Raw genomic sequence first — 12078 nt, forward strand, 5'->3', positions numbered from 1 at the left:
GCGTTAAGTGTGCTTCCGTGCTGAAGGCTTCGTGGCCGACACACTGTCGCTGTTGGCTGGCAGGGAGAGACGTATCGGGTCACCATCTGGACAGATAACCCAGACCATCTTCCTTTTGAATGTTCTGTAGTACAGACTGCACTGGGGATTTTCCTTTTCGCTCCTGCTGCGTTCACACGGGCGCACACACGTTTTCCTACCCTTTATGCCACAGAGTGGATCTAGACTAAAACGTATCATCTGACCGTTCGATCCACTCGTTTTACTGAACAGTTTAGACTTATGTAAGACCATCGGTTTGGGGGTCGTTGGACAATAAACACTGATGTGTCATAAAACGCAGAAATTCCAAGTGGCTTCTATTTTGTTTTCCGATATGTTACACATGGCTCCTAGTTTAGAGTTTTAGTATTGATGGGGTGTATTGGCCCGGATGCAATCCGATGCAATCCTGGTAGGGATGCCGATTGCATCTCTACCAGGAAGGGTAAAATAGAAAGAATCTGATATTTTGTCCCTGTGTGCATTCAGTCTGTGTGAGTGAGAACCTTTTGGTTGAATTGTCACTGGGATATCAACCCTGTGGTTGGATTCCAGAGGCAAAGGACAGAGTTCTTGTGGTGAGTGTCAGCGTGTGTGGTAAGGCTAGTAGGGGCTGAGGAATGAAGCTCTGGGAATGACTAATCTCACGTCGCCAAAGGTCTGGGGGGATTCTCGTGGAGAGAGGGGGGGGGGGGGGGGTGGTGACACCGTGGGGCATGGTCTTGAGTCAAACCAGTCAGATTTCACTTGGGTGGAACTGAGCTGAAAATCAGACCACAAGTGGCTCTTCAGGGGGCATGAGACCACAGCGTTTGTCATCAGAGCCAATCATATTGCAGCGCTCCACTTCCAACGCCACAGTTAAGCCACTAATTATTTTCTTTTTCTACAAGAATTTCTCCAGACCTCTTGGCAAAGACTAGTTGAAAACTTGGCATCTCATGCACCGCATCCAATGGGCGGTTCTGGCGGGGGGGCAAGACGTCCGACGAGGTTACGGTAGGGCTGGGGTTCATACATGAGATACCAGGTTTGGCAAGAGGTTTGACCGGCAAGATTAGGGAATGAATGAATGAATGAATGAATGAATGAATGAATGAATGAATGAATGAATGAATGAATGAATGAATGAATGAATGAATGAATGAATGAAAAAAGTAACACAAAATGTTTTTAGCGTGAAAGTGACGGTGGGATGGGACATGCATGAGAAATTAAAAACAAACTGACAACAATAAAAAAGGTACCGTACACACTCTCAAGGATCGTCAACATTTTATTCAACACTTGTGAATAATAACTTGCGAGTTATTTTCTAAAATATTTAGTTTCTTTTTACATAAATACTTATTTCATCTTTGAAAAGAAAGAAAACTCATTATTTTGGATGCTCAATCTCAAGTTCAAAAATATAACCTTCTGAAGATTGATTAAATAATGTTCTTTCCAAAACAAAATCTGATAGTCATATATATACGGTATATATATATATATATCTTGCGTTAGGCAAGATAATACAAATAATAATAAAATGTTTGGTATATGATTCCATTATAATGAAATCTAATAAATGCTTATACTGCCATGTGCCTCACCTTTCAATTGTAGGCCCAATTCAAATCTCTCATTGTCTGGTGCTCTCGTCAGACGCACAAATATTACGGTTAGGTGCAAAATAATCAGATCTCTGATTATTTGGAATGAGGACCGCATGGACTCGACCGCTAAATTACCTTTGTTCTATATCCACAGACGCCAGTCAGCCTGCGTGAGTTCCTGTTTCATAATCATGATCAGTGCTGAAAATGTGCTCTTCTCCTCAACTCTGCCCTCCTCTCCTCTGCCATCCTCTGCCCTCTCTACAGAACATCTACTTCAGTGGTCTTTCAATCTTTGAGGTGTGAGTTTGTTTGTTTTTCTCCAAAATGTTCTATTTTTTTAAAATGTATTCTAGAATTATGTAGCTTTCAATGACCACTAGCCATCATCATTGGAGTGTTCAGTTCTTAGAGTTCTAAATCAGTTTTGTTCGTACACCTCAGATGGTGATAAAGCTCTCCAACGTTGGGCCCTCAACGGAGTAGAATAGTCTCACCCCCGGAACCAAGTCACATGAAAACACACTCTTGAGACAGGCCAATTCGGGTCCCAAACCATAGTTTAAGAAACCCTGCTCTACTCTCAACAGTCAAAGCAAAAAAATTAAATGTCTCCAGTAAGAAAGGGCCAGTACGATATACCTTTTGAAAATAAAAACAGTAGTATTGTCCACACTTTCCCCCCCAAAAAAAAGAAATCTTCAAACTTAGCCCAGGTATATAATCTATAAATCGACTGATTATTGCTTCATATATACATCCGCTTACTAACGATCCATAATGACGTTTCTCTCAACCCCAGGAGGACTTTTGGGACGGCTTGTAAAAAGGTACGGCACGACAACAACCCTGTTTCAGCTCTCACACTCGCAAACCTGAGTCCACACAATTAAGAAACAAAACAAAAAGATATAGTGCATTTTACAAAGAGAGTACAACTCAGCTACTCCTTTTACACGTTCCTCATTAAATAGCATCAAGACAGTGCAGAATGATTCTAGCAGGCTAAAGGGACGCAGCCGATACAAGTCAGCAGTGAGAAAGCCTAGATATTGTAACCGGAGTTCACCAACAACCACCTCTGGCCGACACCTCATATTGGAAGCAAAAAGAAGTGGCTACAAACTCAAAGCTCCATAACTGTCACTGTTTTTGGGGGGAATTCGTGATGCCTGGGAAAATGTACGGTTTTATACGGCCACCGTTCATCGTCACGAGTACCGATTTGGGTCGGCCTCACCCATACTCAGGCAATTATTGAGAAGATAATGATGGCCAAAATATTCAGAGGAAAAGGAGGGAGAGAGGGGAAAACCCTGAAATCACCATCCTGAATATTGGTGTGTATCAATTTGCCAATAATGCTGTGCTCTGACCCTGCTGTGCCCAGAAGCAGTGGCACCTCGGCTGCTAATGCGCCAACACATACAGTACTTCTCCAGGACAGACCTACCAGGCACCTGGACACAAATACCACCCTCTCTCTCTCTCTCCATCTCCTGCTGGGGGGAAACAGGGGGTAAAGGGGGGGGGGGGTCTGTCGCGACATTATCCTCCGTGCGGTGACATGTTTACACTCGGTGATGATTTATGCGGCAGTGAGCGTGCCATGTACTGCGGGAGAACTCCTAACCTAAACAGAACCCTCCAGTGTGGCAGGATCTGGTCCATGTATGGGCCGAGTGTTTACCCCGCGGCTATCAGTCTGACTGGTCCCAGGCAACGCCAACAGACCGAGTGTGTCAGAGGGCTCCGTGTGTGAACCGGGGACGATACCCTGACGGAACACTAGTAGTGGCCTAACTAATTACGGCGAATTCCAGGAATGGATTAAATGTAGGGCGTCCACTCGGCTTCATCTCAAGGATCACTTTGTCTCCGCGAGGTCCTCCTCTGCACCCATAGACCCCAACAGTGTCCCCCCCTCTGCACCCATAGACCCCAACAGTGTCCCCCAGCAAGTCAGGGCCGCAGATCCTGTCATACATCCTTATGCACTTATGAGTTTGCTGGTATTTCTGCTCAAACCTGCGACACGCACTCACACGCCAAGCACAGCTACTGGAGGGCTTTTATTTTATATATATAGTATATATATGGTAAGAAACACGAAAAAGGAAAACTCACCCCAGCTTTGTAAAAATGCATTTTCATACAGTAGATTCATCTGTAGTTAAAACCTTTACTTCCATGTTCTTCTTCTCGTGTCCCTACTTTTATTTTGACAAAACCGCTGTGGAGAATTAGTCGGCCGTTTCCATGGTAACGCTTTTGATGACAATTCATCAGAAGAAGATGATCGCGTTAAGTGAGCGTTTTATTTACAGATGGAGCTATTGAGGTGGATTTTCACAAAGTTGAGCAGAGTTAATTTTTTTGCCTTTCTTACCAGACTGTATAAAATATTATACGATTATAATATTATAACAATCAAGTCGCTGCGCTTGGTGTGCGAGTGTATGTTCAGCAAATATGAGCAAACCGCTTAGGAAAATTGTATGATATTATCTGCAGCCCATGTATGCACTGCAAGCAGGGAAGCTGTGGTGGCTAATCTGCACAACTAGTCTCTGGCCAAAGCGCAAGAGACTAAGAAGGAGTTCCACACAAAATAACTAACATTCAGTGCAATCCATCCGTCGACTCCGACACATCATAATCAAATTCATAACAGTCGCCCACACAAGCTCAAGCTCTCCAGTCAAAAGTTAGATGAAATACCATAGCTTCATCATCTAATTTACATACAATAAAACAAATACGCAACATAACATACATTTGTTGACAGTATATTCTCCATGACATCTGGGTCTAGACAAGGCCACGTTGCATATAATGGTCAAAGTTGCCACACTTCTCTTGTGCTTAAAAGAAAAAAAACATAATTGATCACTTATGATCTGCCCCACAATGACCGTCAGTCATCATCAGTTTAGGAAGGGAAATATTTTTGGGTAAAGTCCGAAATCTGTGCAACAAATGTGCCACAGCTGCACTGATTCTACATTATGACCAAGGACTTTGAATGTTATTTCTACTCTGCGTCTAAACTGTGTCTTTGGTTACGAAACGGCATCAAAGCATCCTGGTGACCTACATTTGTTACATCTGTGTTACAGTAGTCGTGTGCAACTACAAAAGAACATGGGGAGCTCGTGAAAATCATACTGCGGTGGTAGAAACCGAAACAAAAGAAAAAGAAAAAAAGCTAAATAAACTGAGTGGAATGCTGGTGATGACGGTGGTTTTAGTGTGCAAAGTCAAGAAAGGATCTCTCCTTTCTTTTGAGATGAGCGCGAATGATATGAAAGATGGTTCACCTCACACTTAAACATTGTGATTGTTTTCAAAACCAAATTTGGAAATGGTTCTTCCCTCTCGAGCTTCTCGAGGAAGATAGGAAAACAACCACGCTTTCATGTCATCGTGTACCCTGTATTAATAAATAATTGCTGAATAATCTTCTTAACAAACCAAATACGTATATCTATATCAAAATAATATCTATATATTTATAGTTAAACATAATTGCAATTTAAGTTGCTTGTTTAAATGTGTGCATACATAACTAACCTGTGAGAGCGGCCAGCTCTGAGAAGGCAATAAGCCTTTTTTTTTTTTTTTAAGAGCCCAAATGATAATAGAATGATATTTTCGAGAGCGTAGCTGATGGCTCACAGCACGACCCCTGGTTTGACCTCTGTGTTCAGAGTGACCGGGTGTCTCTGTGACCGGGGAGGAAACCAGCTACTGCGGCTCTCAAGAGTCTGTCTCAGGGGCCCCACTGTTCTGGAGATGAGTTAGCTGTTGATCTTAGCTGCCTGTTCCTTCTCCACCTTCTCTTTGGCCTTCTCCTTGTCCTGGAGCATCTCCTCCTTCTGCAGCATCACCATGATGTCCGTCACCTGGTTGGTGGAGATGTCTATGTCCTCCTTGTCGATCAGTTCCACTACCTACACACACACACACACACGCACACATAAGGCATTAGCGCTTAAATAATAATAATAATAATAATACATTTATACATTTACATAAGGTATCTCAAAGCACTTTACAGACATTGCATTATAGAATATAAATACTTTTATTATCCCGAGGGAAATTTGACACTGCAAATCGCTCAACATTAAACATTTAGACAGAACAGGTCACGAATAAGAATAACAAAACAAATCAAATTGCCTAAGATAAGAATAGAATAAAATAGAATAAAAATGGAATAAAATATACAGTAAATAAATACAGTAAAAATATACTGAAGTCTACAGTAGGTGTAATATTGCACAGTGCTGTTTCAAAAGTAAGAGCTCAGTGAGGCACAGTGATGCATTGTATAGTCTGATGGCTGTTGGAATGAAGGACTTCCTGTGCCGTTCAGTGCTGCATTTAGGTAGTGTGGGCCTAGCACTGAACACGCTCCTCCTGTCAGCCTGTAGTACATGGACAAACATAGTACATGGACAAACACAGTACATGGACTTTCACAATGACAACATGGTGGGGATACTACAGAAAAAGGGAGACAGATTAGAGACAAAGATAATAATAATAAAAAAAAATAATAATAATAATAATAATAATACTAATATAAAGGCATAGAGCACTCGAAGAATCTGCTCTACCACTATTGAACATGGGGGGGCAAACGTCTGGTTTTGCTCCCCCACTTTTTGATCATACCATCATATAAATCTAACCATAACTACGTAATTTCAATCAAATTAATAATACACAATGACACTTAATAGCAAGTTTTTAAGTTTCCAAAGATTGTGTGACCCCCCACTTTAATGGTTTGATCCAGTGCCCACGGGCCACGGTTCCTCGGCATGACGTATACGACATGTTGGGGGAGGCGGCTTTTTCGAATGCCATTGAAAAATTCAGGCTGGATATTGGATAACATTGTGAGGATTATTCTTCTGCGTTTACATCAAAATGGAGCAAATCATCACGTATGTCGAACACTGTGACTGTATACTAAATGCGCAAACAGATTGAAACTGAATATTTCTCGTATGGTGAGCCTCCGCGCTGCACCGAGTGAATCCACAGTCACTTGCTCCTCAATGGGAAACCAACCTAGATTTACCCTGAAGGACTGGTTCTGGCCGAACCGTTCGTTATACAAGTATCACAGAGACATTACAAAGGTGCTCACAGTTGCACGAGGGTTTCGGACAGAGATACGGGATGGTTTGAAAGCTCGGCGTTGCTAATAAACATTTAAAATGTTTTATAAACTGCTCAACACTGCACCGTTTCCGGCGTTGGGTTGCCTGGTGCGCCTGCGCTGTGATCACCCAACGGCGGAAATAATGCCGTTTTGAGCAGTTTATAAAAAAATATTTAAAATATTTATTAGCAACGCCGAGTCCTTCAGGGTAAATCTAGGTTGGTTTCCCATTGAGGAGCAAGTGACTGTGGATTCACTCGGTGCAGCACAGTCACGAAAGGGGCTAGTATGGACCCTGATGTAAACAAGACAAACGTCTTTCTCTGGTCTGCATCCCCTTAACAATTGTGTGTATTGAGCCGTACTGTATTGTACCCATTCTGCAATCTGTTAAATAAAGTTTTCATTCATTCATTCATTCATTCAGCCACCGCGCTCACTGGGGCTATTGATAGCGTCAATTCATTGTTGTTGTTGTTGTTGGTACTGCCACTGCGGATGTGAACGGGCCGGAGGGGCTTTGGGAGGATGGGAAAGTTATTATTATTATTATTATTATTATTATAATAATAGTAATTGGCTATCATACGTGCCTAGCTAGCGTTAGCTAAAAGAGCCCTCGCAGTGAAGTTATTATTATTATAGCTATCATACTGCAATATAAACTGAGTTTTATAGTGAAAAGAGCAGCTTTATTTTGGTCAAGATTGAAGGATCTATATTGCAGGAAATTGCACATACAGGTGTTCATTAAATGTAAAAAAAAATCTTGCACCCCCACTTTCAACTATAACTAGGCGGCCATGTATATAGGTGTGTACAGATGTGAAAATGTAAGTGATGCAGGGGTTGGAGGGTCAGGAGTGAGGGTATGCAAGGTTGGGCAAGACACGTTGTTAAGGCTGTGATCAAATTAGACAAATCTTTTCCATGGTTTTCAATGGTTTTGTCGCCTCGTGTTTTTGAAGCGATGTTTTTTCTGGCACTCTCAACTTTAGGCGCAGAGTGCACCAACGTCAATTTCAATCGAACCAACCGAGGGGAGGGATTACAAATCTGAGGTATCTGAAGAGAAATCGACAGCAAAACAAACCAATCGATAATAGAGGAGAAGCTAATATTGGCAGTTTCCGACAAACCTTGTTTTTACGACCAGGTCTTAACCGCGGCCGAGATATGAACAGCATCGCCTGGAGGGCTGTGAGCAGTAATTATGTAACTTATGTAACGCTAGCTGAGATAGCAAATGTTAATCAGTGGTATTGCTCATTGCGCCACGTGCGCCCTTGTGCACTTTGGATTATCTACGTACACTGCCGTGCCGCGCGTTCGAGCACAAGAAAAAGGCGTCCAATGTGATCACAATTTAAAAAGGGGAACATCACACGAATGAGGAATTCCAATGTTATTTCCATGGTCTAGGAAGGTTCACGTCGATATTGCCAGAAACCAGAGAAGTAAGAATCAAACCTTGTGATGTCATCAGGTATAAAGTCAGGAGCTGCTCTATTGACAATGAATGAGTTTGAGTTTTTATACTCAAATGAGCTTTATTCTATGGTAGTGTTTTCACTTCTGAAACAGAAAACGTATCTGTGTACACAGAACACCCCCCTGGGTGCTCTTTACCATCTTCCCCAATTCATTGTCTGGAACATCACAATGACACATCACATACTTGATGACATCACAATTTTGAGTTTTAGTAATAAATAGTAAAGTTATAGTAATAAATAAAGTATAAATAAATGTTTAGTAACAGCATCAACACACATTTGTATTAATATTCCAGATGTTCTTATATCCTACTGGAGATCTAGACTAATGAAAGGTCTTGGACGGGACACATTCAATATCACTGATGAAACAAACAAACAAACAAACATACCTTGATTACGTCATCAATGTCGATCTTGCCGTCCTTGTTGTCGTCGAGGGCGTCGGCGATGCTCTGCAGCTTGTGTTCCGGAATGTTCTGGATCTGTCTCATGACACCGATGAGCTCATCGATACTGATGAGGTTCTCCCTATAGGTGAAGAACAGACTGTATACAGGACACGGTTACTCGGTTTGATAGGGGGTAAAATGGTGGCGAAGTTCGGAGGCTACTCTTCACGCCAAAGCTTTCATGCATTCAAGGTTCCCAGAGCACACCAATCAAAAATGTTGCCTTCACATTAATTTGCTTCAAAGAATTTTGGGTGAAACTTGCCAAAGTTATTGGATATTGAAATGCACTGAAACGTACAATTTAAAATCGGTTCATTTAAAATCTTTAAGCTTTTACTAGGAATTGCATTTTTTTCGTGTCATATTTTCAGAAGAATTCTTGATTAACATTAACATTTCACATCAAGCAATTGAAATTAGTTTTTTGAATGCGATGTTACGTTATTCCTTAATGGGGCAAAAAAGATGGTGACGGTAAGTAAAATGAGAGCACAGCAACCAGGTGGACAACACAGCTATGGAAAAGACAAATGAAAACTGACAATTCTAGGACTGGGTGATATGGTCAAAATATGACTTCATTATATGTTTATAATTTTTTATTGTACAACGATATTTGACAGCATGTGACATCTTTTTGGCGTATTTATTTGGTAATACAATTGTCAGAGCCTTAGGGTATATTTTAATCAAATTTGTATCCATATTTATTTTTATAATACTGCTGCAAGGATTATTTTTTTTGGTACATTTTAAACAAGTATGTACAACAATATATAGAAAACGATTCTATACTGTATATTGTTGATGATGGTATAGTAGAAATCCAAACCTTTGTATGGATCCATGACAGCACACCCTTTCAGGTGGATACTGGCCAATGAAAGCTATAGAGTTCTGGAAATATAAGATAAGAGTTCTGAGAAAAAAATCCCCAAAACACTCACACCTACAGTAGGATTAACAGGTCAATATATAAAGGTTTAATATTTGGCATACTTCCCAGCCCTAGATTATTCCTATTCTAAATTTCAGCTCTTGATGGTTGACAGTCCACGATGGATGCAATGTTAGCATTTGGCAAGCAATAAATGGGACGGATTTATTATTATTAATTGTAAAACATGTTTAACTACATTTCATCTTACCTGCAGGTGTCCCTACCTGGCTCAAAGAATAATCTGTAAAATTCAAATGTATTAGAAGCTGGTCCTAAAAGTGTATATTTTTTCTTTTTTTATTCTGGGAAACCTTTAGTTTCTTATTTATTATCTCTCCACCACCATTTTACAAAAGGATAAGGATAGTTATGAGGATGATAATCACAATGATGATTACAGCTACCTAAACACTCCATAACAAATGTGGAATTTTTTACTCCACATAACTGGATTGTTATAAAATAATTACATTTTAAATTGAATGTGATAAATAAATAAATAAATAAATAAATAAATAAATAAATAAATAACAATACAGTCAGATGCCATGGAGTGCTTACATAGCCTAGATCTCAAGAAGCTTCATGTCTTACAATGACCACCACACAACACCACAGCCCATGAAATGGTGCAAGCCGAATCGAACCTGTGTTCTCCAAGAAGAAGACCATTGTAAGCAGGGTTCTTTTACGGGACAAGACTCAAATGTAGTAAATCTGGTTTTCACGGCTCATTAAAACATGCTTGTATTCTGGTCAAATAATTCCCCAGAAGAGACAGAGGCCCATGACTCATTTGTGTCGTGACCCATAGCTTAACCGTAGGGTCCCACACTTGACCACAGACTCGCTTGTTCATATTAAGATATGATAATAAGATATTATTTTATTGATCCCCTTGGGGAAATTTGGGCGTCATAGCAGCATGGGGGTACAGGTATGAGCATGGTAATAGTAAGAAGACATAAATATAGGCAATAAAATTTGATCGGAATATAAAAGAAATTATATGAGAAAAATAATAATAAACTGTGTAAACAATAATTAACTCTGAATATAAGAATATGAGAAAGTAGCAGTGTAATCAAAGGTGCAGGTGAGGGTCTGTATGCCCCATCAAAAGTGTAACAAAACTACTCAAGATTGGCGTTTGCTCTTGCGAGAGGGAGGGGGAAAGGCGGAAAAAGTAGATGTAAACTTTTTTGAGCGAAAACATATGGAGATTTCACTCTCTCTGGCCTCTCGCTGCTCTACCTCCTGAGCCACCGTCGCGCCCCCCCCCCCACACACACACAAATGAGTCATGAAGAAGCGCTGCTCATCAAGGCTTTGTTCTTGGATAATCACAGCGGTGGTTCCTGGTGGCGATTGTAAAGAACAGAGGTAGGTTCCCTTACCCGACAGGCGGGGTGGACCCACTGTCTATCTGTCCGTCCAACACCACTTTGTCCTTCTCCAGCTCGTCAATGATCTTGTCGATGCGGCCGATCATGCGGCCGACCCTCTTGGCCAGACGCTGACTGGCCTTGGACTCCTCTACTGCCTTCCCCTGGCCGCTCTTGCACAGTTCCTTCTTAATCTCCTCCAGATCCTGGAAACACACAGCGAAACACACACGCAAACATGAACACACGCATGCTTGTAAATGGTAAATGGACTGCATTCATATAGAGCTTTTATCGAAAGCGTTTTACAACTTATGCCTCACATTCACCCATTCACACACCGAGGGCGGAGGCGACCATGCAAGGTGCCGACCTGCTCATCGGGAGCAGTTAGGGGTTAAGTGTCTTGCTCAAGAACACTTCAACACACTGCCGGGAGGAGCCGGAGTCTAACCGGGAACCTTCCGGTTAGCAGACGACCGCTCTACCTCCCGAACCACCGCCATAGCTGTCGCTTGTGTCATAGCACTCGCGTTATGACACTTGAGAATATAGTATTGACTCATAGTGACTAACCTAAATGACATCAACTATAAAAACACCTGTAAAACGTGTTTCACACTTCTTGCAGTCAGTAGGGTCTTTGCGGTGCTGCGGATGTGAGAAGCGTGCGGTCTCAGCGAACGTCAGATCGCTTCATAGTTATACATTCACAGTAACAACGTGCACGTTGTGCAGACAATACGCAGACACTACATGCAGTCAGTCACACAGGCCACAATTGCACGGCATCGTTAACATTCTAATTCTAAATCAAAATTCGAATTTTTTATTTTTTATAAAAAAAATATATATATCCGGTATATTTTTTTTTTTATGTGTCTATTCATTCTGTTTAAACCAATGGGGTTTTTCTTCACAGTTGCAGATAAAGATTATAGTATTTAATATTATAGTATTAAAAAAAACTGCTAAGTTATATT

The 12078-nt window shown here is 41.1% G+C and overlaps 1 protein-coding gene across 10 annotated transcripts in view; it reads right to left on the bottom strand.

Moving 5' to 3' along the window:
* Positions 1–1300: 1300 nt before the first annotated feature.
* letm1 (leucine zipper-EF-hand containing transmembrane protein 1) overlaps positions 1301–12078 on the bottom strand; it is a 50903-nt gene continuing 40125 nt past the window's right edge. For 4 of the 10 annotated variants that reach the window (XM_084310894.1, XM_084310902.1, XM_084310899.1 and 1 more), the window contains 3 exons: positions 11108–11301; positions 8708–8864; positions 1301–5593 (listed from right to left, as the gene is read on the bottom strand). In XM_084310894.1, coding sequence (XP_084167020.1) covers positions 5441–5593; positions 8708–8864; positions 11108–11301 — 504 coding nt within the window. In that variant the 3' untranslated portion in view covers positions 1301–5440. Of the gene's footprint in view, positions 5594–8707; positions 8865–9918; positions 9952–11107; positions 11302–12078 lie in introns of all 10 variants that reach the window. The other 6 variants (XM_084310895.1, XM_084310897.1, XM_084310893.1 and 3 more) reach the window with 2 other exon arrangements.

This window comes from Notolepis coatsorum (assembly GCF_963971535.1).
Source record: "Notolepis coatsorum genome assembly, chromosome: 3".
Classification (NCBI taxonomy): domain Eukaryota; kingdom Metazoa; phylum Chordata; class Actinopteri; order Aulopiformes; family Paralepididae; genus Notolepis; species Notolepis coatsorum.